At 50.3% G+C, this 26,861-nt stretch overlaps 1 protein-coding gene across 2 annotated transcripts in view; it reads left to right on the forward strand.

Annotated features, from left to right (window-relative positions):
* The window catches only part of KCND3 (potassium voltage-gated channel subfamily D member 3), a 213,376-nt gene extending 188,210 nt beyond the window's left edge, over positions 1-25,166 (forward strand). The window contains exons 3-8 of one of the 2 annotated variants that reach the window (XM_047727752.1): positions 9,646-9,808; positions 15,520-15,621; positions 15,983-16,072; positions 17,667-17,723; positions 18,875-19,122; positions 19,825-25,166. In XM_047727752.1, the coding sequence (XP_047583708.1) occupies positions 9,646-9,808; positions 15,520-15,621; positions 15,983-16,072; positions 17,667-17,723; positions 18,875-19,122; positions 19,825-20,026 (862 nt within the window). In that variant the 3' untranslated portion in view covers positions 20,027-25,166. The remainder of the gene's footprint in view (positions 1-9,645; positions 9,809-15,519; positions 15,622-15,982; positions 16,073-17,666; positions 17,724-18,874; positions 19,123-19,824) is intronic. The other variant, XM_047727753.1, reaches the window with a different exon arrangement.
* The last annotated feature ends 1,695 nt before the right edge of the window (positions 25,167-26,861 follow it).

The following is a 26,861-nucleotide window of genomic DNA, read 5'->3' on the forward strand; positions in this document are numbered from 1 at the left end:
TGCAGACGCACACAGAGCTTGCCTGAGTACCCCCCTAGGTTCCTTCCTTCTGTGCACCCTCACACGGCGCCAGGGACCAGCCAAGTCCAGCAGACTCTACTTCCTCCATCCTGCCTCTCGGCCCCTCTCTCCAGATCTCCTGCCCCTGCTCTGGTTCAGGCCTCGCCATTCCCTGCCTGGACTGGGTCAGTAGCCTCTTCACTGGTTTCCCTTACCTCTGCCCCCATCTCCATCCAGCCCATCCTCCCCTCTGTGCTCAGGGTGATCTTTCAAAGACGAGCATTTGATTCTTCCCTCCCACACCTAGAATCCTTCACCTGGTTCCGTGGCTTTCAGGAGAAAGGTCAAAGTCCTCGCAAGGACCTTTCGGGGGACCACTTCTCCAGCCTCATCTCCCCCCGATCGGCCCCTCCCTGCTGCCAGTACTCTCTTCTATTCCTTCGGCAAGACTTACTGACCCACAGCTCCAGCAGGCAGCCTGGGCCACCACCTCAGGGAGGTGCTCTGGCCACCCCCGCCCCTCCCCCCAGCCTCATGTAGAGCCCCCTCCTTCTTGCTCACACAGGAGCCTGTGGGCATTCCCCGTGTACCAGTATGACATTGAACCACCATAGAAATTTACTTGTCTGTCCCCCCCTGAGACCGTGAGCTCAGGGCACATGCCTGTCTATTTAGCTTTGAATCTCCAGCACTAGCAAAGGGAGGGACACAGGGTAAACACCCAGCAGGCGTTTGATGAATTGATCAGTCCAGAGGGATGGGTGGAAACGCGTGTGTCCGTGCGGGTTTGGGTGTGTGTAGAGCAAACACAATGCACAGGGCATTCTGAAGTCACACGAGGCTGACACACTGACCTGGCCAAGCAGATGACCCTGTACATGGTGCTCAGCCCCTCCCAGTGGCAGTTTCCTCAAAAATGGAGCTAATGATACCGTGTAAGGTTGTTAGGAAGCTTGAATGGTGCGTATTGATGTTAATGAAAATAGACTATTAGTGGATTGTTACTGCGATTGTTATTAGTGAGGTCCTCCCGCTCTGGGTCTCAGTTCCCCCCTCTGGATCCACCCCCAGATGGGATCTTCAGAGGAAACTCAAGGCTCCAAATGCCAACCCATCCTTCTGGCTCCTGCTCACCACTGGGTGAAGCCAGGAGAGTGCCTGGCTGCAGGAGTACGACCAGGGATGGGGGTTGATTTTTTAGGGGGATAGAGACATGTGGTAGAAAGGAAAAGCGACGTGAGGCTTTCATTTGGTTTTCCAAGTCCCCCCCTCCTTGAATACCAAGAGCACAGGGCTAACATCCATTGTAGGGGTATGGCTCGGCTCCTGGTGTAGATGTAGTCAGCTCTGAAGGCCCCCCCCCCCCACCGTCGCTCTCGAACCAGACTTCCGCCCACCATGTTGGCTCCTCCAGGACCATGGCTTTGGGCTATAGGAACTAGTAGTTATGTGTAGGGACTTTGGAATTTAAGAGACCTGGTTTTGCCACTGGCTACTCAAGTGACCTTGGGCATATTACTTAACCACTCTGTGCCTCAGTTTCCTCATCAGGAAAATGGGCATAATAATTGTATCGATTTCGTAAGATTGCTGGAAGAAGCAAATGAGATCATGTATCATAGTACCCAACGTGACAGAAGAGCTAAAAAAAAAAAAAAGTTACAGCAATTCTACTCCATGGGAGGGGGTCTGGACATGAAAAGAGGCTGACCAGAGGTTTGTCAACAGATGAACTCCTCAGCCAGGCTGGTGTTTCAGTGTCCTCCAGGGTCGTCAGTCATTGTTCTTTGCGCTGGACAAGGAGGTGACCCCAGGGGTCTGAGTCCTTGGAAATTGCCATGGTGCCCAGCCTGCTCTGAGAAGGCATATCCCCACCCTGACCCCACCATCACACAGCAGCTTCCATCCCCCACCTGTACCCCCAATCCCAAGGGTCTGGAAGCAGAGGAGGGAGCCAAGTTCAGGTGCAAGAGTGGGTGTGGTGCAGAGGTGGAGATGTCCCCCTTGAGGGAACTCATCAAGGACGCATCTCCTTGACCGAGCGCTCAGCAGCTGGGTCCTGAATGGGCAGTGTGTGGCCTCCAGTAAAGAAGGGACTCCCCGCCCCCCCCATGCTTAGCCTCACCCCTGCCTGAGAGGCAGAAGGCAGAATCAGACCAGGAAGCTTGGCTCGCACTTATCTCTCAGCACCTGGAGGAGGAAGGGAAGGCAGCAATTAATTGTACAAGGCGGGTGGTTTGTGCAGCTTAAGTTCAGATAAAAAGTTTAATTATCCCTAAACCCTAATACAAATTAATTAGCCTTCCATATTAGGAGGGTAAGCGTCCCTGCTCTTGCCACAGCCCAGACATCACTGTGGATTACCGAGAATGTGCTGGGAGAGAGGGGTGGACAGAGGGACACTGAGTGCCTGCCCCACCCCCACCCCCCGGGTCAAGGGCAGACAGCTCCCCAACGGTGGCCCCAGGAGAGGTCTGGGTGTGAGTCCTAAGTCTGGTGTGAGCACCCTAGCTCCTCAGTCCCTGGGAGTCCCCCTCCAGGAGGGGCTGCTGTCCTCCCTTCTTCTCCTCCACTGGCAGAGCCAGGATGAAGGGTGGGGGGAAGGGAGGCCTTATTTGCATGAGAAAAGGAAGACAAAAAGGAAATAAGGCTAAGGCTTGAATTTTTTTTTCTAGGCCATGACATTTTCTTTTTTCTTTTCTCACCCCTTTCTTTCCTCAAAATTCCACATAGAAAATAGGCCATAGTTGCCATTAGGACTTGGAGTACCATTGTCCGCTCCCGCACCTCAGTCCTCCTGCCCCTGGGGGTGGGGAGGAGACCCGGGAGGCCCCAGGGGCAAGACGGCTGCCCAGCACAGGCACTACGGTCATAATGAGCTGCTATATAATGAGTGTTCACTGCATAACAAGCATGTAGTCTTTACAACCCCATGGCAAGGTGTGCTCTATTCATTAACTCACACGTTCCAGCAACATTAATGAAAGTTTGAGCAGGGGAAGGACACGCATGGATTTGCATTTTAAGAATGTGGTTCTTTGGGAATTAAAAGGGAACAAGAGTAGAGGGGAGAAGTCTGGTGAGGATTTGCTGACCCCCAGTCTAGAAGGCCCACTCGTCCGGGCCCTGGATTTGTTTAATAAGCTTCAATAAGGTTCTTCGTCTGTGCCCAAATCAAGCATGTTCCAAGTCGGACCTCACTAACTCCTCACAGCAGCCCTGTGGAGTGTATTTTATCAGTCCCAGGAAACGTGGTGGAAGAAGTTAAGTGACAGGCTCCAAGTCACCCACCTAACAAGTGGCAGAACCAGGATTTGCCTCGGAGTCCACACTCTTAACCGCTGCACGGGACCTCTGCCAGCGAGGTAGCCAGAGGCAGAGAAGTGGGTGAGCTCCAGCTGCCTCCCCAGAGCCCTTCCCCACGACCATCCTTGCCCCATCCCCCCACCGGCCCTCAAGGAGCTGGATGTGGAGGATGGAGCGGGGCAGTGGGAACAGACCCACCGGGCTTTAACCAGCCAGTTCTGCCCCTCACTACTCGAGGACCTTAAACACTTGGCTGTCCTCTCTGGACATGGGCTCCACGTCCCTAAGGATAAGGTTACTGTGAGACACACAGATGCGGATAAAGTTCCCCACACAGGCTCCCGTACATTATTCCCGTCCACCCTTCCATTCCCCACCCCTTCTTCTTCAGGCCCAATGTTCCTGGTCCTTTTTTTTTTTTTTCCCTTAATTTTTTTTTTAAGATTTTGTTTATTCATTTGACAGACAGACATCACAAGCAGGCAGAGAGAGAGGAAGGGAAGCAGGCTCCCCAGACGTGGGGCTCCATCCCAGGACCCTGAGATCATGACCTGAGCCGAAGGCAGAGGCTTTAACCCACTGAGCCACCCAGGTGCCCCTGTTCCTGGTCCTTTGATTATTTCCCCTATGAGAGGGGTTCCAGGCAAGTCACCAGCTCAACCTCCCTTCTCTGGACACGACCCAGTTAATTAATGTCCTGAAGAATATATAGTGCCTCGAACTCTACACAGCAGCCTGGAAGTGGTCTGTCCCAAGGGGCAAGTATAAACACCGACTCCTTCTTTCTGGGCTCTGTACTCTCATCTGTCCAGTCTACGGTGGTCTTCGCTTTTTAGCAGCTGCCTTCTGCTGGTGGCTGTGTTGAAGTTAAATTTCCCTGGTGATTTTTAACACGGATGGCTTTTAAGCTGGCTTTTCCCATCAGCTATACAAGTCATTGATTACTTGAATCAAAATGCTGGTATTGTCATTCATCTTTGTTAAAATTAATCTGGCTGGTTTCACCCGTGATTACAACCTGTTAAAATCCTTTTGACTCCAAAAGACCTCAATTCATAGTAGCGCTGTCATTTAGAAATTTGAAGAGCTCGCTTAAAAATAATCAGCAGCAGACAGAGAAAGGCAAACAGCGTGTGATTTCGCTTAAATGTGGAATCTAAAAAAAAAACCAAACGAACAAACAAAACACCACAGGAACAGACTCATAGTTAAGGGAAAAACGGTCAATTACCAAAGTATCCTAACGGATGAAATACATGGGATAGATGAAGGGGAGGAAGAGGTACAAACCTCTGGTTTTGGAATAAAGAAGTCACAGGGATGTAATATCCAGCATAGAGAATAGCCAATATCATCACATCCGTGTCGTGTCAGGCGGCAACCACACTTACGGGATCAATGTGTCGTGTATAAAAATATCGAATCTCTATGACGTGTGCCTGAAACTAATAGGATAATATATAGCAGCTAGACTCTGAGGGAGGAAATTAACCTTAAAGATAATAATGATCAGCAGTAGCCCAATCAACACCATCACCATCATCTTATTATCATGGGATCCAAGTGGAAGGAGGTTAAAACGGAAACAATAATTTGTTGGTGTGCAGAATCAGGAGAGAGACTGAACAGCTAAGCCACAGGGAAGGCAAGGGTAAAGCTGGCCCTCACAGTCAGGGCGGGAACTCAGGCTCCATCAGACTTTCTTTTTCCACGTCTCACCTCTTGCTCCGTGTCCACCTGTCCTCCGCCCACCCCCACCCACAGCCCATGCCCTTCTGTTACCGCGGCAGCCCTCCGTGAAGAGGAAGAGATCCGTCTCATCTCAAAGGTAGCACTCCAGGGGAGGGAAGACGTTGCCCGTGATGAGTAGCCTGCAGGAGAAATGCAAATCCAAACCCACAGTGAGATACCACTTCCCACCCACTAGGATGGCTAGAATCAAAAGACAAATAGTAACAAGTGTCGGTGAACATATGGAGGGAGCGGAGCCCTGATTTAGCGCTGGTGGGAACGCGAGGTGCGGCAGCCGCTTTCGAAAACAGTTCCACAGTCCCCTACGCTGTGAAGTACGCGGCTACCGTGGGACTCCTAGAGCAAGGAAAACCTGTCCGCGCAAAAATGCACACGCGGATCTTCAGAGCAGAATGGATTCGTCAGAGCCCCAGAGCAGGAACGACCCAAGTGGCCCTAAACGGATTCGGGGGGAAAGAAAGAACGGGACATCCGTAAGATGGGACATTATTCAGCAATAAGAAGGCTTGAAATAGTGTCCCCTGCTACCACAGGGACGAACCTGAAGCCCTAGCACGTTCTGCTACGCGAAGAAGGCAGACACAGAAGGCCACAACTGTGGGATCCATTGACATGAAATGTCCGGGAAAAGGAAGTCCGTAGAGACGGACAGTAGTCTAGTGGTGGTCTGGTGCTGAGGGGTGAGGGGATGGGCTGATCCCCCCACTGCTGATGGGTGTGGGTTTTTGGGGCGGGGAGTGGAGGTGATGAAAATGTTCTAAAATCAGACTGTCGTGATGGTAGCACAACTGAGGAAATACACTGAAAAACACTGAACTGTGGGCGCCTGGGTGGCTCAGTCGGTTGAACGCCTGCCTTTGGCTGAGGTTATAATCCTGGGGTCCTGGGATCCAGCATCGGGCTCCCTGCTCAGCGGGGAGTCTGCTTCTCCCTCTCCCTCTGCCCCTCCCCACCCCCCTGCTCATATGTTCTCTCTTTAATAAATTAATAAAATCTTTTTTTATAATAAAATCTTTTTTAATAAAATCTTTTTTAAAACATTGAATTGTAGGATTTAAATGGATGAATTATATGGTATATAAGTTATAGGTCAGTAAAGTTGTTCACAAATGAATCCAGGACAGATGGTCCCTGACCCAGCGTGAGTCAGGTGCCTCATTCTGAACCTGTTAACCGTGCCTGGTGGGAGCAGGGGAGAGGGCAAGGTTTGTAAGAATACGGCATCCCCTCTGAGAACCAGCTCTTCTGGGCAGAGTTTCCCTCGTGATGGCGGGGAGGGCACAGTTGCTAGATGACTAGGCCATTAGCAGAAAAAACAATAGGTGCCCACCACACTGGCTATTTGTAGAGAATTTACATGTATCCAGAGATAGCATTAAGTGCCTCTTCTGAATCATCTCATTAATTATTACAACAACCCTCTAAGTTAGGTATATAAAACCTATTTTATATTGGTAGAGACTCTGCTTAAATAACTTTCCCAAGGTCACTTAACCAGTAAGTAATGTGGGGCCAGGGATCAACCTGGGACCTATCTCCAGTCTCCTCTCTCAATCATTAGGCCATGCTGCCTCCCTCTGGCTTTATGTAAGTTGTTGAGAAATTCTGGAACACACCACTGGAGACCGAGCTCTCAATCCGTTCTTTATTCCGTTTACTTATTTACCCTTTCGCTAAAGGAGACCCTTCTGGCACGAAAGCCACGAACTTCCTTCGCTGGCCTCGGACCGCTGCTGGTCATCTTTGGAAAGCGCCAGAAGGCTGGAGGTGCCTGTTTAGCCCCTCCTGACCGCGCTGCCATCCACGCCCATTCCTCCAGCTTGTCAAGGGTATGAAAAACTGGGACAAGAACACACCTTGCGAAGATCACGACACAGCCGTCCCCTGATCCACCAGCCAGCAAACCCTCCCGAAATGAGAAATAAGGTTAATTTGGCCAGATGCGTGCCTAGTGAGCAATCCGGCTCATTCTCCAAGCGTTCGCAAGCTGTCCGCTTAATAATCTGCTCTCGAATTTCTGCCAGCAGTTGATGGCAGAATTGAGGGTGTCAAGCCTGTTGGTCTGTGGCTTCTCAGACTTCCTTTCCCCGTCTTCAAAAATATCAACACAGCGGTTTGGGACCTCCAGTCTCTGGGTATTTCTGCACTGTGCCATGATTTCTCAGCTGTCATGGGCAAGGCTCTACAACTCCATCTGTGCCTCCCTCCTGTCTCCTGGGGTGGGCTCCAGGTGGGCTGTGAGGAGCCTCCAGTGAAGACAGCTGGCCACTCGCCTGCTCTCCCCTCCTCTCCCTCGAGCTCCGCATCCTTTCGCCCCACATTTGCCTCAGCCTTTCCCAGATAAAGCCTGTTCTTCTGTGGAGAGAAGGCAGAGAGCGCACGGGATTTGGGCTGTCCTGCTTTGGCTCTGTCATCTGTCACCAGCAAACCATCTGTGCAGACCATCTACTCCTCACTCTTTCTTCCAGGGGATAAAACCACCTTTCTGTGTGCCCTTAGCATTTTTCACCAGCCTCCATCACCCCCAAAATGTAGCCTTTCTGACACGGTGCTGACACACGTCTGCCGTGCTTCGTTTCCACCCACGGCCATGAGCTCGATGTCCACCTTTCAGTCGCATCCCCGAAATCCCAGCTAACATCATTTGCCTCTCTAGGGGCAACCCCCTTTCTTTCCTCATCGGGATTAGTTGAACGTGGGACAAGCAGCTGTGTTTTTAGAGTTTCCCGGCCCTAGAGACCATGGTTTCTGGGATGCCTGGACCTGAGTAATGGCTGTGGATGGCTTACGGAGCTGCACGTGTCACCAAAGGATCATGGTCCGGGTTACTCGTCCTCTCTCCCCTTGACAGACAAAGAGGCTGAGGCCCAAAGTCACATTCCCCTGAGGTTGTGTGGTGGTGTGATGATGAGCTGGGTGGGGCTTGAACCCATGTCACCTGAAAAAAGCCAGGGTCTCGACCACACTCTCCGAGGCCCCTCCTGAGCGGCATGGCAGAGAGGGCCAGTCTAATGTTGGGGTTCCCACAAAGAGTGGCCTCAGGCCTTAGCGTCAGTGGCCTGACAGAGAGAGCTTGAAGCCAGGACAAGGGGCCAAGACACCGAAGGAGAGGGCAGAGCGTTCGCAAAAGAGGAGCCTAATTCACAGGGTGTCGAGAGGCTTAAATGAGGTCACTCATTCACTCACCAAATATGTGTCATTGGCTGGCAGGTTGTCCACAGAGCCCTTAGGTGCGTAGGAGGGGAGGACGTCACACTCCTGAGGAGATCCGCCCTATCCCCTCCCCTTTTCCTCTGAGTCCTCAGGACCCCTAGATCCCCTCAGGACAAGGGACTCTGAGCCTCGCTATTTCTATTTCAGTGCCAGCAATTCCTGGTCCTTCTCCACCTGGCAGAGGGCGGGGCGGGGGGAGGCGAGATGGTTTCTGGCTTTGGCCAAAAGAGTCATCACAGCTCTTTGCCTAATAAAGCCTTTAATTTATCTCAATAAAGAAGAGGCTAAAGGCTTCACCACTGTGGAGAGTCCCTTATTGATTGGAGGAGGGAGACCCTGGCCTGCCTTCCCGGGGCTGAGCAGTAGCCAGGCCCAGCTGGTCCCCGGGGGCAGCCACCAGGCTGTGAAGCACTTAGGAGAGCTTCTTGGAGCTCTGAGAGGAACCGGCAATGTCCCCCAGTGGCTTCGCAGCTTGTGGGGGTGCTGAGTTCAGGAGCTCACGGCTGCCCTCTGAGACAGTGTGCTTGGTAGAAAACAGACAAAAGCAAGAGGAACAGGTTTTAATCCCAGCCTCTGCCCCAACGTGGGCAGCCCCCTGCCTGTGAGCCTCATTTCCCTCGTCTGCACAATTAGGCTGAGGACAGAAAGTCCACGGCGTCCGTGGAGCTGGTGGGAGGTAAGCGTGCAGAAGGGCTTTGTGCATGAGAAGTCTCCACGTGAGTAGAGGGTGGGTTTATTATTTGTTATTTGTATGAACATAAATGAGATTGTGCTGCTTTTCTTCCTACTACTCATCCTTGGTGGCTTGCAGCACTTGGCACAAAATCCACACTCTGTGGGGTGGCCACGACCTCCTTTTGTAGCGACCCTCCACCCCCGCACCCCCACCAGCGGGCCTGCAGTCATTCCCAGAGCCGCCCATGCTCCCCCCTCCCTCAAGGCCTCTGCGTTTCTGTTCCCTCTGCCGGGCACACTCTTCCCCAAGTGAGGTGTGTGGCCTGATCCTTTACTTTTACATCTCGGCTGAAGTGCCAGTTCCTCAGAGAGGCTGTTCCTGGCCGTGTTGCCCCTGCTTGGCACAGCACCTATCTCTCTCCTCTTCACAGAAGTAACGACAAGTCAGTGTTTTATGTGTTCCCTTATTTTCTCATGGTCTTCTCCTTGTGGGTGGTTGCCCCTGGGAACAAAGGGATCTTATCTGTTTTGTTCCCTCCCAGGTCACAGTAGGCACACGACAGGCACTTCAAACTATGGTTGAATGAAGGGATGAATGGATGGATGGATAGATGGGTGGGTGGGTGATGGGCAGGGAAGCCAGGCTTGTCTCCCAAGGGACCCCTCTTCCTCACACTTGTTTCTCTCTCTCTCTCTCAGATATGGAGATATGGTGCCCAAAACAATTGCAGGGAAAATTTTTGGCTCCATCTGTTCCCTGAGTGGTGTCCTGGTCATTGCCCTGCCGGTCCCTGTGATTGTTTCCAACTTCAGCCGGATTTACCACCAGAATCAGAGAGCCGATAAACGCAGGGCACAAAAGGTAAGCCTCAGCCTGGGCGGCTCAGACAGGGGCCTGGCCCTCTGCTTTGGGCTTTATACCATGGTCATGGTCAGGTCACCAGGCCTGGACCTCCAGGGCAAATCTCTACCCAGACACCCTCTGGCTTTGGAAGGTAAGGCAGCTTCGTGTCCCTTCCTACCCACCAGTGTCCCACATTCCAGCTCCAAGCCCCGTTCAGCTGCCAAGTGCGGTGAGCCATCCATCACCCGTAAGCTGACTCTCTCCCTCCTGGATGTTCTGTGCAATTTCCTTGCCCCCTGGCTTTCCCCTTCAAGACCTCAGCCACCAACACTCAGTGCCCCGGACCCCTTCCTGTGCCTGCCAGGAGCTTACTGGGGCACGTAAGTGCTCTCCAAAACCCTCTGCTAGCCCATACAGAACATACAGAGAAAACAGAAGTGTGCTGAGACGGAAAGCAAATACTCTGAAAGGAGAGCATTCTGGAGCTGCTGAGTTCCAGGACAAATGGCAAAATGGGCTTTGGTCACTTCGGGGTGTTTGGGGTTCGGCCCAGATGAACAGGAGAAGAGCCGTTGGTCCTGAGAGAAGTCTGTGGTGATGTCCAGTGTATGCTGCTTCTGAAGGCAGGCACCCCCACTGGCCGGCGGAACGAGGAAGAACGCCTGAAGGCTTTGGTGCATTCTTAGGGCATCTGCCGGTGAAGGTTCTGGGGTCCGGACTTTTACCAGCTTCCTATCAAGAAGGGGGAGGACCGTGGGGGCTGTTTTCCATTTCTCTTCTGACCTAGCCTGAAACAGGTACCCCTTCAGCAGCCGCTCAACCTCCAGGGGGCGCACTCAGATCTTTTCTGGGTAGCGGGGCGTGGGGGGTGGGTGGAGGGCTTGCTGAGAGAGTCACTTACCGGGGGGCGGAGATTTCATGTCCTTATTTTATTCTTTCTGCCATTCATTCATTCCACAAACTTCCCGCACCTGTGGAGTGTCAGGCCCTGGGTGTGAGGCTGGTGGTTTCTTCCCCCGACGACCCCTGCTACTGCCCTCCCATTTACAGGGGGAACGCCAAGTAGCTGAGCCTCCTTGACATATCAGAGGAATCCAGAATTTCAGAACACATCTGTATATGCTGTCTGAAATGAAGTCACTACGTTCATGAACATTAGCTCTGAAACGTCTGGCAATTTATATATAATATTTCTTCATAATATATGTTATGCAATTACATAATGAACCCAATCAGTTCCCACCTCCAACACAGTCCCTTTTGCGTGACCTTGTGATCACCTCTTCAGCCCATGCTGAGCTGTCTTTTGACTTATCTTGACCTGGCTCTGTAATGTTGCCAGCCTGCCTTAGACCGATCTTCTGGCTCTGAAATAGAAGTCTTTATCTCGTTCCCTGTTCGAGTCAGCTGGTCAGTGTTGGACAATATCAGACAATGTCTTAATTCATTATTCTGTCCTCGAGAAAGGACCAAGGGTCCTACAGCCACACTCCCCAGGGGCTGGGCTGACAGGGGGGTTTGGTCCAGTGGGGGAGGGTCAAAGGAATCCCCAGGGAGGCTGGGCTTTCAGCTGCTCCCACAGCTACCTTTCCCTCTGTGCCCAAACCCTCACCTACCTCTCAAGAGCATCGCATCCCCTGCTGGTTTGCCCTGCAAGGAACAGAACAGTGGTCATTTCCGGCTGGGACTTTAAAAGGCTCATCTATCTTGTATGATTGCCGTGCAGGAGGGATCAGCCTTGGTGTATCCTTTCTTCCAGCTGCTAAGACTGACTCTCCCTCCTTCTGCCTCCCTCCCACCCTCGTCCCTCTCCCTTTGAAATCAGAGTAAATATTTACAGTGTTTTCACCTCGACTGGATACTGTCTCTCCTCAAGGTTGCTGGCTTGGTCTCTTTCACCTTGGACTTCTTGTGAGAGGCAAGAAAAAAAAAAAAAAAGAATGCAAGAATACCACCATTTCCAGTGCTGAGTGCTGAGTGTGCGAAGCAAGGAAGGCAGGTACAGGAGGGTTAGTGACAGTGGAGAGCTGGGACAGGAAGGAGGTCTGGGAAGCTGCTAGTTCTCAGCCCAGACCACATACTCGGGAGCTAGTCAGCCCAGCGGTGAAGGTAAACTCCACTCCCCAGCCTCCACTGTAAAGGAAAGGCTTAAAAAGTTGTCATCCTTTCCCTTCATGACTGGTTTGCTTGGGGTTGTTACCAAAACGAACTCCACGATTATTTGCTTCAGAGGCTGGGTTCTTGAAGCCAAGTGAATTGAAGATTAAGTGAGGAGGTCTAGCTGTGGACAGAGAGAAGGGAACATCTGGATTTTTATTGAGCTAAGCACAGATTCACATGTAAGTTATAAAATTATCACCACCAGGGTATGGATGTTGATACAATCCACAAATCTTATTCAGACTTCCCCAGTATTCCGTGTGTGTGTGTGTGTGAGAGAGAGAGAGAGAGAGAGAGAAGTTTGATACCAGGCAGCTTCATGCCTCCATCACCTCCGTCAAGGTGCTGAACCTTTCCAACACCCTAAGGATTTCTCCCACCCTACCTCTGTCCCATTCCTAAGCCCTGGCAACCATTCACCTGTCCTCCATTTACTCAATGTTTCCATTTCAAAAAATGCTACGTAAATGGATTTGTGTAGTACGTAACCTTTGGAGGGTTTCGTTCTGTTTTTTTTTCCATTTCTCATAATTCCTGGAGATGTGTCCAGGTTGTCTGTATCAATAGTCCGTTCCATTTTCTTGCTGGGCAGCAACCCGTGGCTTGGATGTATCACATGCCATGGGGCTACATGACCACATTTTTGGCTATTATGAGTAAAGCTGCTGTGGACATTCGTGAACAGGTTTTTGTGTGAACGTGACTTTCCATTTCTCAGGGAATGAACACCCAAGAGTGCAATTGGCTGTGTTCTTGTGTGGCTTTTTCCACGTCTCCCTCTTTGTCCTTCTTCTGCCTCTGCTGGGGCAAGAGATGTCAGTTCTCGTGGCCCAGACCCCACCTGGAACTGTAGCCAGAGTGGGAGCATCCTCCTTCCAGACCTCTTATCCAACCGTGGAATCTCCATCCTTGCTGAAACTGAACCTTCCCAGACCTAGTTCATCCAGTTTAGAAACTTACCCAGCAGGCATTGAAATTCAGGGAGAGGCCCCTTATGGAGAAAACATTTGGCCTAAAGGTAGGGAGACCTGCGCAGAAGTCCCCCCGGCATGCTGCCTTGCCCTGGAGATGTTACTTCTCCTCATAGCCTCCATTTTCTTGTCTTCAAAATAGCCTCGATGATGGCCACATTCTCTTTTAACCTCTCACGTTGTGCTCCTGGCCTGTGGAAGAGGGATAGGCTGACACAGTCTACACAGGGATGAGCCCATGACCAGGGCCTTATTAATGGATTTGTGTCCAACTGGGAAGGTCTGTCCCCCTTCCTGGGTCCTCACCAGCTTGGCTTGAACACCTGCTCCGCGCACAGCTCTGTGTCAGATGCCAAAGATAAAAATACGCATAAGCCAGACCACGGCTCTCAGGAGCTCCAAATCAAACGAGAAATCCTCACCGAATTTCATGTGCTGGGTTAGGGTTCTGTAAATACATTGCAAACCTCTTTATCCCGTGTGGGAAATGATTAAACAGTGTTGTGCATTCGATATGACAATCTGTTGCTTTAATAGAGCCCAGGGTAAGATAAGATTAAAAGAAGTGCCACAGAGGAGAACAGGAGAATCTTTCATCTCTAGAAAGTAATGAAGACAGACCCCAGATACGAGAAAGGTCTGGCTCTAAGTGGTGCAATCAAATTATATAAGGCTATAATGAGCTTGACACAATTGGATTTCCATATGCAGCTCTCAACACCCAGTCCTCACCCAAGGCAAAAGCTGCCTCATCCTGAAATGAGCAACGTGCTTGAATGTGGACATGTTGCTGTGGGGAGGGCCGGCACCGAGCTGGGCCAGGGATGAAAGTTCTTGGCTCAGAGAATAGAGGACCGATGGGGCTTCCTCACCAGACTTCCCCCGCTGGATTCCCCTCTGCGCTCTCGCCATCCAGAGAAGCCCTCTTCCTCTGATTCCCAGGCAGGTCTGCCAGGCCCAAGAGGCCAGGAAAGGGAGTCAAGCTGTCCTTGTGGGGACACGCAGGGGACAGGAAACCAGAGACCGAGGCTGTCCTTTGTGCTTCTATTGACAGCCTGAATCCTAATACCTGGCCTCTTTTTAGCACACGTAGCAGCCCAGCAGCGCCCCCCCCCCCACCGGAAGGGACACTTCCCGGTGCTGGGGAGAGGTAGACTAGAAAGGGAAGTCGTCCTGCTCAGAGTCTGTGGTGAAGTGCCAGCGGACTTTCACAGAGGCAAGGGTGTGACTGCTCTGCCCCAGGACGGACCCATGAGTCACTGTGGGCTCTTCTGCTTCCAGCGGCCAGGACCTAGAGCTGGCTCTACACCCCAGGAGCCTGGACCGCCAGTAGAACCCTTCTGAAGACTCTTTCCTCTTGGGCCTCCCTCCCCACCCTCCCGTGGTTGGCTGCCGTCATGGTGACAGTGATCACGCCTATTAGGAAGGAGAGGAGCAGCCACGCCCCCTCTGCCTTAAGACACTGCGAGGCCATCCTTTAGGGGATCTGCTTGGGGTCTCCTAGGCTGGGGCCAGGGAGGTTTCCCATTGTTCTAGTTAAAGCCAGAGTGGTGTGTGAAAATGCGTTCTGTCCTCCCCTCTCTCCCACACATGGCAGGGCACCACATCACACGCGCATGCCCCTGCTCTAGTTCCTACAGGCAGGTGTGACAAGCCCAGATGTGTATCAGCCCCTCCAGGCAGGCATCCACTCCCCAAAACCGACATGTGATTTTCAAGGCATTTATTGATTTTTTTTTTTTTTAAGATTTTATGTGACAGACAGAGATCCCAAGTAGGCAGAGAGGCAGGCAGAGAGAGGAAGGGAAGCATGCTCCCTGCTGAGCAGAAAGCCCGATGCGATGCGGGGCTTGATCCCAGAACCCTGGGATCATGACCTGAGCTGAAGGCAGAGGCCTTAACCCACTGAGCCACCCAGGCGCCCCAAGGCATTTATTGATTTAAAAATGACTAAGCCAAGGGAATGCATCCTTGAACAAAACAAAAAACTCCTGCCCTCAAGGAATTTACATTCTGTGATGCAGTAGTGATATAAATGCGGACACCATATACTCCCTTAGTAATAAGCACTACGGACAAAACAGAAAGAAGGAAAGAAGTGAAGATGTGTTGAAGGGCACAGATGCACACTCCTTGCTTTTCTCCTAACTAACTGATGTTAATCCAGCAGCTGCTGGATACTGGGAAGAGCTCTGGGCCCTCGGGGAGCATCAGGAGAGCTCTTACACATGCTCCTTTCTAGAGCTGACCGTCCAGTTAGAGATGAGAGGTAGTCTAGTGCAATACCGAGTAGGTCAGGTTCATGAAGGTTTGGGGAGGAGGGAGGGCTTTGATGAGAGGTATTCCTGCTGCTGGAATTGTACCAAAGCCAGAGAGATGAGTGAGACTCCCAGGAACTCTGACCAGGACCAGGCTGCCCCAAGTGAGTATGCAGAGCCTCAGACCCAGCGCGGGGGTCTACAGAGATCCGTGTGGCTGGGAAGAAGCCGCTTCCTCCCCTTCCTCAGGCATCCCCTGGGCCTGCTGTCACTGGCTTTGCCAGGCCTGCTGTCTGGTCTTTCAGGCTCACTCACTGGTTTTTTCCTCTGCCGATCACAGAAAGCCCGCCTTGCCAGGATCCGTGTGGCCAAGACAGGCAGCTCCAACGCCTACCTGCACAGCAAGCGCAATGGGCTCCTTACGGAGGCGCTAGAGCTGATGGTAGGCGCCTGTGGGGCCTGGGCTGGGGACAGGGAAGGCGGGGAAGGGCTTCTTTTCTCTTCCCAGGGGCACCACCTTCCCCAAAGGCCCAGTGTGAACCCTAAGAAGGACATGTTTCCAGACCTTCTCCAGGGAGCACCCCTCTACAGACTTCTCCCACTTGATTATCACCACTACCCCCTCACCCAGCTGTAGACCCGGGGCCCCCAGCCCCAGAGCTAGCATGTTCTCTGTTGACCCTGAAATATGGATCATACCAATTTCTCTGGCGCCCTCCCACCTCCTGTGGGAAATGAAATCCACGGGGAAGGTGGGAGGAGCCACTGGCATGAGCCTCAGCCTTCTCTCCTTTTCTGATTAGGGCACCCCAGAGGAGGAGCACGTGGGCAAGAGCACGTCACTCATTGAGAGCCAGCACCACCACCTGCTGCACTGCCTGGAGAAAACCACTGTGAGTCCCAGCCCACTGCGCCCTACTCGTTTCCGACCCCCGCCCTCCCTTCTGAGGGCCAGAGCTCGCGGAGCGAGAACTCTGGGCCCACATCCTCACCCTGGGCCCAGGATGCAGATGTCAGAGTCTGCCTTCAGATCCAAAGAGTAGCAACGAGGTCCTTGTCAACCCCCGGGAGGAAGACCCCAAGGAGGGGGGCGCAGTCTCCAGGGTAGGGGGCCAGCTCCGTCCTGCCGCAGCATAGAAGGTCTCTGCCCCGAGCCTTTCTGCACACCCCTACATGGCCCCTACAGCCCGTTTTCGGTTACTGAGAGCCTCCCAGTGCTCTGCCTCTCAGTTTCTCAGTCCAGATACACATCACTCTTCAAAACTCGGCTGAATTTATCCTAGATGCTACAGGAGAGTGGAAAAGGGCCTCGGTTTTTGTCCTGTCTCTGGGACTAGGTTGATGCAGTGTGTGGGTCCCTCCCCACATCACTCCTTAAAGAAAAGTGAACGAAGGAGGCTGTGCCCATAGTTCTGGAGCCAGGGAGTCCATCAGTACCACTCTCTCTTAGTCACCCTGTAGGGCCCGGGAGTTCGGATGCTCCAAGAATTACTGTGAAAATAAAGCCATGGTTTAGGAAGCCGTAGCTGGAATGTGGCATGTTGCCTGTACCCCACAAACAGACTGAAAGGAAGGGCAGTGGGGCCAACCCTGGACCCTTGGCAAAAAGCACGAGGAACAGGAGGGAAGAGGATATGTCGGGTGGACAACCCAAGAGAGACAGAGTGCAGTCCTCCCCTGTTCCTTTCGAGGCCCGCCCTCCCCAAAGAACCCACAGTCAGGGCTCAGCACCCTAGGGAAGGAGCTTTCTACTTCTGAATGTCCCATATCCTGGATTCTAGATGCAGGGGAATAGACGTCAGATGACTCTTACTATGAGCCAAGTGTGGATGGCACACTGTGGATGGCAGTCGAGCCCAAAGAGGGCTTCCAAAACGGGAAAGTACTCGGAGAACCCTAGTTTCCAGGATTTATCGAATATGTCTTACTGTCAAGAACTGTATATGTGTATCTAGAACTCCTGTCGAAAACTCGGAGCTTGCCAATGGGATAGGCCCAGACCCAACTGCCCTTTCCAAGTTGCATGTATTGGGTGGAATGTGTCAACTGAAAGGATATGGGTAAAAATGTTCGGGTTTGAGGGGCTGGAATGTTGGCATTGCAGAACGGAGACGGGAGGTGGCGGGATGGAATGCTGGCATTGAAGGTGTGGAATGCTGAATTTGTGGGACTGAATGTCGGATTGCGGGGCCGGGGAGGGGGCTGGGGTGAAAGAGATGGAATGCTGGGCTTCAGGGGAGGAATGTTGGGCTAGAAGAAGCAGAATGTTGGGATGGAAGGAATGAAGGTGGGGTTTGAACAGGGCCGTGTTGGAGCCAAGGGGTGGAATGTCGGGATGAAGGAGCAAGGATGCTGGGAGCGAGGGCGCAATGTTGGGTTCACGGGCGGAATGCTGGGACGGAGGGACTGAATGTCAGAACTGAGCTTGGGAATGCTGGAATGTAAATCAATGGTGTTTTTATCTTCTGTCGGCATGTTGTCCTGTAGGGGTCGTCCTATCTTGTGGGTGATCCCCTGTTATCTGTACGAACCTCCACCATCAAGGTATCACTTTTTTAAAAATTCAATTGATGTTTTTCTCTCTGATTCTTCTGAGTCTGTGGATTCTCCTCTTTTCACCCCGGTTCGGTTCTCTGCATGTGCTGTCAGTTCTTTGGGGGCTTTTTCCTACCTCTACGGCCACCCGCAATAGCAGCTCAGGCCTTCGGGTGTTGGCCCTGAACTACCCGACTGCTTTTCTGCTTCCCTCCTTTAACCTCCCCAAGGCCTTGGAGAGGGTGGCAGAATGCAGCGGCCATCCGGTCCCCTGTGAGTGCCCCTGGTCCCCTTCCCCAGCTCTGCAGGGACTTGTCCTGGCTGCCAGGGCTGGTCTCTCTCTGTACTCTCTTCTTGTGCTATTCCTCTCCAGCCTGGCGGCCTCTGCCAGACCACCGGTGCCATAGATTTTCAGTCGCCTTGAGCAAACGACTAAACAGCCATTTTTGTTATTGTTGTTTTCCGAGTTCAACACCAGGAAGCTGTTAGCATTCCTTGCCCTGCTTACATTTGACTTAGGGAATACTGTGCCTCCAGATATAGTAAGGATCTACATCCCAGAATCAGGTGGGGGGCGGAAAACACAATAATTAAAGGAAATCAAAACCCTGACAGTTTGACCCCTTGGCCTTCAAGAGCAAATCTCCCCCCAGTTGCATGAATAATCCAGTGCCTTTAAAAGTTTATAGCTCACACGTACCCAGGATTCATAAGGATCTTACCCATTAAATCCAACCCAGCATTCAAGATAGCCTAGCATATCTACTCCCCAAGGTTAGCAACTCCTTACTGGCTACCCCCAGGAGATCTGTGCAAACCCCGCAGAGTAAGTCAAGTCTGCTGCTAGCTCAGAGGACGCCACTAAATCCCTCCAGGTCCTCTGTGTCCCATCAGCTCAAAGCTGCAGATGGAGTGTACATCTCATGATTTAACAGCTGCCGTCCCCACCCTTCCACCTGATGGCCACCGCTGCCCATAGCAATCTTTTTCTTTCTGCCTTTGACGCCTGTGGGACATCACCCCTCCCGAATGCTTATCCGTGCTCCAGGAAGCTGGGAGCCCTCCTCTCAAGGCCCAGACAGAGGCAGGCAGCCACACGGGGACTCGTCCCCCTCCTTCCCATCTCCTTTTCCTACTTCTTCTCTTTCTGCTTCCCACAGAACCACGAGTTCATAGATGAGCAGATGTTTGAGCAGAACTGCATGGAGAGCTCGATGCAGAACTACCCGTCCACGAGAAGCCCCTCGCTGTCCAGTCACCCGGGCCTCACGACCACCTGCTGCTCCCGTCGTAGTAAGAAGACCACGCACCTGCCCAACTGCAATCTGCCGGCCGCTCGCCTGCGCAGCATGCAAGAGCTCAGCACGATCCACATCCAGGGCAGTGAGCAGCCCTCCCTCACTACCAGGTGCACGGCCTCCCTCACTACCAGGTGCGCGGCCTCCAGCCCCATCGCTCCCCGCCGCTCGGTCCTGCCAGTCCCAGAAGGGAACAGGCTCCCTCAGTCCTCTCTCCCCTTAGGTAACGCGAGCCCCCTCCCCCTTCCTTATCCTTGCACGTTAACGGAAGGCCCTTTGTTTGCTTGGGAGGGTACTCTAGCAGGTTTAGGCCCAACGTGGTCTTAGATACCAGAAACAATAACTGGGGAAACAAACAAAAACAAAGAAAGAAACTTCCCCAGTGCATAGAATGGATCATTTTCCCGGGGAACCAGTTTTCACAGTTGTTAGACTTGGCTTATCCCAGGCTCACTTTGAACCATAGACTGACCTTGTCCCTCCGTTCTCTGCCAGAGAGAGGCAGAGAACTCCTAGGCCTCTCCCCACTACCTCCAGTGAGCTGCAAGGAACTCAGGGAAAACAAAAGTCAAATGCCACAAAGGATGGGGAACAGGTCTATGGCAGGGAGAGAAACGTGTACTCTGAATTCCAAAGCCCAGTATACGTGACTTTGTAATTGTTAGAAATAATCATTAGAATGGATAGTGACAGGCTGATTACTAAAACCAGAGACAGAGGGACGGCAGAGCTTCCTCCTAGTTAACCGGGAACTAGACGCTGGGAACACTAGCAAGAAGCACCGTCACCAACTCACTCTTCTTTTATCCCAGTCGCTCCAGCCTTAATTTGAAAGCAGACGACGGACTGAGACCAAACTGCAAAACATCCCAGATCACCACAGCCATCATCAGCATCCCCACCCCGCCAGCGCTAACCCCAGAGGGAGAAAGTCGGCCACCCCCTGCCAGCCCGGGCCCCAACACGAACATTCCTTCCATAGCCAGCAATGTCGTCAAGGTCTCCGCCTTGTAAAACCACTGGACAGTGGGCCAGTGCGGGGAGTGGGAGCGAAGGGGGCTGGCATGTGGGTGGGTGGCCACTGGGACCACTCCCTCCTCCCCCCCACTCTTTCTGCCTGCCCTGTTGCACCCCTAGCACTGAAACTTGTGCCTGGAAGGGAAAGGAGGCAGCAAAGGGGCACCTAAGGTTCACCACTGCTGGCGTGGGCGTGGATGTGGTCGTGGCCCTGGCCCTGGCCCTGTACTACCGCATCTCGCTGGGGCCAGAGGAAGGGAGGGGGGTAGGGGATGGGATGGCGGGGGGTGGTGGAGAGGCTGCGTGCCAGGACAGGGCCTGGAGCGGGGATCCTCAGACCCAGTAACTCTTGTTTCTGGAGACCCCGGTGAGGAAAACACAAGACCAAGAGCAGCACGGAGGCCAAGTTGTCACATGCAAAACAGGAAGAAAATATAACACTGTGTATTTAAGCACCTTTTTCAAGGCTCTTAATGGATAATATTTATTCATGGGAAAAGGTGGAAAACAAAACATCAATGGATTTTTGTGAAATATTTTTCTCCATGGACCCAATACCTTTGAACCAAAACAATGCATTTTGTGAGGGTTTGTTTTTGTTTTTGTTTTTTTCCTTCTTTTATAGCAGAAGCTTTTAGGCTAAGAAGTCAGTTACTGCTGAGTTCTCTCTCCATCCCCCCAGGTGGGTGAGGTCAACTGAGCCTGGGCCCCCCCTCCACCGCCCAGCTGACCTGCACAGAGCTGCCAACTGACCACACAGCAACACTTACCCTCTGTCCGTCCTTTGTCTCTGTCCCTCTCTGCTTCACCCCCCTGGCTGTTCTTCTCTGTGTCCAGCCATCTGTCTCTACATGGACCCCAGTGATCCTGAGACATGTTAGGAAAGCCGTCTCCACTTCCAAGCACCTGCAGACTCCTGCCTGGGAGTTAGAGCTGTGTGACTGCCGCTGTGGAAGAGAGAAGAATAAAGCCAAAGCAGAAGAGTTTAGGGAGGAGGGAAGTCTTCTTTAGAGAACGAAGTGCTTCCCTTACGATTAGAACCAGTGGTGTTTGTAGTTTCCATTTCTGGGTGGGGGGAAAGGGAATGACTGGATTTTTCACACAGGGATCTTGACACAGGAACTAGCCAGGACCTAGGACACACAGTCGAGTCTGGTGTGGGCCAGTGAAGACAGAACAGAAGAACCCAGGGCTCACAGCTGTTGTGGGCCCCTGGAGCTCCTTGGTTTGTAGCCTTCTTTCGGGACCCATCATAAAGCCCATTCAGAATTCTGCCAAAAGGCCCCATAAGCAGTTTCTTGCAGAAGGGGCAAGCTTCCGACTTACCTTATGACTGAGGTAACTCCAGAGGCTCCGGCAGACTGAAGACTGTGTGCTTCATGGAGGATGCGTCAAAATGTGAAAGCAAGTAAGCAATTCTAGATGATTCATACCTGGCCTGAAACACATGTGAGGTCTGAAGGGTCTTTGGGCCTGATGTCCCAGAAGGTAACTGAAGTGGGGGCAAAGCCTGATCACCTCCGTGCAAGGGAGGGAGTGACTTTAACTTCCGGAGAGCCCGTTCAAGTGGCTGGCACTCTGGTGGGACTGGGAAAACGTTTCTGGAGTCCTACCATTTTCACTGCATATAGGAGGGCAGGTGGGCCTCAGGGTTCATGACAAGCCCCTTCCCACCCTCCCTAGTTGCAGTCTCTCTACTCCGGGCTCTGAGATACAGAAGCCCCTTATCCATTTTACAGGTTGGTGAGCTGCAATTTCACATTAAGCCAAGGACCTCTCTGCCTACTACAACCATCTAGACAAGTTTCACTAGTCAGGAACCTATGAAACACCTTCTGTGGGCTTCCCTATGACCCCCAGCTCTACTGACCCTGTGGAAGGGGAAGGTCAGTGGGTTCTGAGGTGGCCTCTAAGCAGGTGGCCAGAAGGACAGAGGAGAGGGAGCCTTGGACCTTTATCTCATGCTATGTTCGCTGACCACCAACTGAGTCCTTTCCTGGGTCTGGCCTCAAGGGTTTCCCCCTAATGGGGGGCAACCACCCTATGGAAATGGGGTGCTTTTGGCCTTCTGAGCCTGCAGTCTATGTAGACAGAAAAGTTTTACAACTACGGAGGAATATATATGTGTACACACCCCCACACCACCACTCCCACACACATACCACCATCAACCTAAACACACCGGAGAATAAGTGCTTAATTCACTTTGTACACATATCCCATTAGGGAAGGAAAAAGACTGGGCTGGACTCCATGTAGAAGTCAGGCAAAGGACTAGAAATGGAATTTTTCCTTTGAAAGAATGGTAATGGAACAAAGTCAGGAATATTGTAGTATCTAAGTTTACATCATAAAAACTGAGTGGGGTAAGGGACAAAGAGGGAAATAGGAACGTGGTTACATACACATACGAATTGCCCGTGTTTAAAAACAGCTCATCACTGGATTAGAATAATGACAATATCCAACCCAGAGTCTGTTTGATAGTGCACCAAGGGAGCATTTTATTGTGTCCCACAAAATTAATGAACAAGCATTTAAAATCATGTCTCAAATAATTTCTCAATTTTTGGCCCTAATGAACTGTTTTGTGTTCCTTCAACTTCATTTCTAAGTCCTACATTATGCCAGTTCCTAAAAGACTTTAGACTATCCGCTTCATCTCCATCCCCCAGTGTAGACTTAGCTGGGGATAAGAGACCCAGCTCACCTCTGGTCCAAGGGATGTCGACCCAGGAAAATGGCGCATCTATACAACAGAATACAGCAAGACTACGCTGCTAGAAGACTTTTGTAAGTCAACCAAAAGACCTAAGTGTGCTGAACAGTTTAATCAATCTAACTCATTGGCCAGTGACTCAAGAACCAGGATATCAGGATTTTCTGGAGGCAATGCCTTTCGGGGGAAATGACTCTTGAGCTTTCATAGTTCCTGAATCACTTCAGCATAACAGAAGATTCCCAAAACCACTTACCCCATTTGATGCCATTCAGCATTAGAAAGCATTAAAAAATAATATATTATAGGCTACATTCAAATGAATGGAAACTTAGAAAACATAGAATTAAGAATATATCAGAACTAGAAAGGATTAGGAATATCTAATTGATTTTACAGTATATAGAAGGCTGAGGCCCAGAGAAATGAAGTGATTTGCTCAAGGTCATGCAGTCATTAATGTCCTAGCTGGGACCAGAACACAAGTCCCTTGGCTTTTAGTCTTATGCTTTTTCTACTACAGTTGCTGCCTCTCAGAGGAATGACGCTTTGGAGAAGATTCATCAAAGAAAACATGCTGTAACTAGAGGTATAGTCTTATGTAAATTCAATATGAGCTGGACACAGCCCTTGGGAACCATTTCATTGTACTAATACAAATCATCCTTTTGAAACCACCATTCCCTGGGTAGAACCAACTATGGACTATCAATTCAGTTAAAAAAAAAAAAAAGTGAACAAGTGAAGAGTTTTCATTCAGTCCAATGCTACCTCTTCTCAGGAAGAGAGAACTAAAACATTTCAAAGCATACTTTCTAGAGTCCTTTTGATCCTTACTACAACCTCTGATGGTAGCAGGACTAAGTCCTTGATTCACAGAGAAGGAAAAGAGGCAGAAAGAAGACGAGTGACTTATCCAAGTTCATACAGCAAGTTAGTGGCAGAACTGATTGCAATCCAGGGCTTAGACATCTTGTCCTAAGATTTTTCTTCTACATCCTTGCATTGCTCTGGGGTTTGCTTCTACTTTTAATACTTGGACTTCCAAGGTAGTGATTAGTGGGAGGAAGCATTCCATCAGAACCACCGTGAACCAGGACCTCCAGAAGCGAACTATACTATTTCGCCTTCATCCCCTATTCTCTTAAAAGTGTCAAGTTCAGGACTAACTGCGTGGAATGCTGTTTGAAAGACCAGGTGTCCTCAGTGACAGTTGAACAGATTAGCCTACAATCACATGGGAGTTTAAGGTCAACAAGTAGAAAAGTGAGACTAAGAGAAACAAAGAATTTGAACAGAAATTAAAGTGGACAGTAAATGCTGATCCATGATTAATGAGAGTCACCTTGTGCACATGCTGAGGACTTTACCTAGTTTTCAGATTTCGATTCCTGCCATTCAGGATCATGTCGCTTATTTGTCAGAATATAGGTAGGAAAAGTGTACACTGAAACATATACCTAGATTTTTTCCCTCAGCTTCTTAACTTTGCAGAGTTGTTAAGTGGTTGGAATGGAGCTAAACCTAGACTCTGAGGTTATTCGTGAAGTCCAGTGGTCCAGGCTCCCTCACTTCAATCATCAGTTCACAACGAGGCAGAAAGATCCCAATGCTGTTGTCTAAGGCAGGATTAGTTTCCCTTCTCAACTATTTGGCATGGTAACCATGACACATGGGAACTTAGAAGATTTTTATTTTCCTTTTGTGATTTCCTTATGAAATCTCATTACGTGCAAAGCTTTACAATGACTGGACGAAGGAAAAGCATTTGTATGACCCATGACCCTTGGAGCCCAAATAGCATCATGAAGAGAAAGTGGCTATCAGCTTTAAGGGGGTTCCTTTTGAGTCTTGTTCTCTATTCAGAATGTTCTACGTTTTTCTCATCAAGTGTGGGAATGACATTTATCTTAGCAGGTTACTTGACTACACTGGATGGCATCATGCCAAACCAGTGTAGGGCACTGACCCAAGTCCTGGGGGGCTCCTTGGACCAATAGACTATTTTACAAACCTGGGAAGTGGGAGGGATGGTATATTTTTGATAATCAGACATTCCAATGTAATGTTTTCCTTAGAGGTCACACCCCCCGTTAATGTTATCGTGAAAAACATCAAGTGTGTTCTTTTCTATTTTCGTATAATAAATGGGCTTTGCTTACCAACATCTCAATGGCAAAGAAGAAATACTGTACAAAACCGCAGGAAGATAAACATGTGAACACTTTCTATGGGAAAAAAAAAAAAAAAAAAAAAAAAAACCTCTTGAGTTTCCGGTCGTCTTCTTTTGAAACTGTAGTGAGTATGTTAAAATGTATTATCATTTACAGTATTACTGAGTCACGTGCCACTGCTGTACCTGATGTGTCCTATCTGGATTAAACAGACCATGTGCCACAAAGCCTCAAGTGATCACGGATGGTTATTTTCCTACCATTTCTCCTGCTATCCACTAGAAACTAAGGGTAATTTAAACACGGAGGGGTTTTCTGTCTTGCTGGAAAGAAGCCACAGCATCTCCGCAGGGTGCAAACGGGGCGATCTTATCTTTCCTCCCCTCCTCAGTACAAGCAGCCCCTCTACCATGGGGACCATGGCTCTTGCCCACTTGTACGTTTGTCAGAGATGTCCACAAGCACTGTGTTGCCTTTGTCAACAGCCGTTTTGAGCTCCAGCTCTGCATTACTGGAAGAAGATCTGCCTTTACAGATCAGTATTGGTTCTGCTGAGAATACTGAATCTTTTCTCCTTCCTCTAAACCAGGGTCTGACACTAAAAAGAAACCCTCAAATGAAATGCTATGTAGGGTACGGCAGGAAGCTCTGGAATTGGGGGATGGAGGCTCTCATTTAGGTTCTCTCGCTTCCTTGCATGACTTCCCTTCAGGCACTTTTCTCTTGGCTTCAGTGTGTTTCATCTTAGGAATGGGGGTACTGTATTAAGATATCTTGAAGACCTGCTCTAACCTTACTAATTCTGATTTAGGTAGTGAGAACAACAGGCATTTTCATATTCTACCATCATGTGAACAACACACATTCCCAACAACAATGGGAATCCTTTTAATTTTCCCACAACCACATCCCAGTCAATGAAAACCGAAATAGAAGTGGAACATCAAGGCCAATCTATGGTGCTCCAAGGCCTTAGAAGTTGGCTATGAAACGCAGGTGCTCCTATCCTTATCACCCACTAGGTGTCACTACGGATCCACAGCTCACACAGTCTGGAGCCCAGGAACTGTAAACCAGATGTGCACTGAGCAATGCAGGTTTGTTTTCACTGAAAAGCACTCAGTGTTAACTGGGACATATGTGCTTGTTCACAGAGGCACAAAACCATATTCGGCCAAAACAAGAGAACAACCTGGTGATGGATCCAGTTCCAATGGTCAGCAATGACTATCAAAAATATCCTCTTATTTTGAAAGATTAACAGACTTAATTATATTTAGGGGAGGGGGAAAAACCCCTAAAACTTCAAACTATTCCCTTGTCTCATCCGATTTGGTCTTCACGTAATTTAATTCCTGTTCAATTGTTAGTATTCAGGGGTTTAGTATTTAGATCACATGTTTCTAAAAGGTTAGGTATTACTATAATACTTATGCTAATTTAGAAAATGTTACCTTTTTATTACGCAAAATAATAATGTCTTCTAAGGGGGCGCCTGGGTGGCTCAGTGGGTTGGGACCTCTGCCTTCGGCTCGGGTCGTGATCCCAGGGTCCCGGGATCGAGCCCCGCATCGGGCTCTCTGCTCGGCGGGGAGCCTGCTTCCCCCTCTCTGTCTGCCTCTCTGCCTACTTGTAATCTGTCAAATAAATAAATAAAATCTTAAAAAAAAATAATAATGTCTTCTAAGTCAGAATTATCTGCAGCTGCAGGTTTCCTAAAGATTTCTCTACATGTTAATACTGCTAGCCTAATTTAAGTTAAAGCTTAACTTGAATAGTTGTGGTCAGTACAGTTTAGCACTCTGGAACTCAGATGTTAAACTAATTCACACTGGCCTTTATCCAAATCACCTGAATTTATAAAGGTTCTCTATATTCATGAAATGATTATTCTCTTCCCTAACTATATTTTCTCTTATTAGTCATATAATTCTTAGAA

The sequence above is a fragment of the Lutra lutra genome, chromosome 4 (assembly GCF_902655055.1).
Source record: "Lutra lutra chromosome 4, mLutLut1.2, whole genome shotgun sequence".
NCBI lineage: Eukaryota > Metazoa > Chordata > Mammalia > Carnivora > Mustelidae > Lutra > Lutra lutra.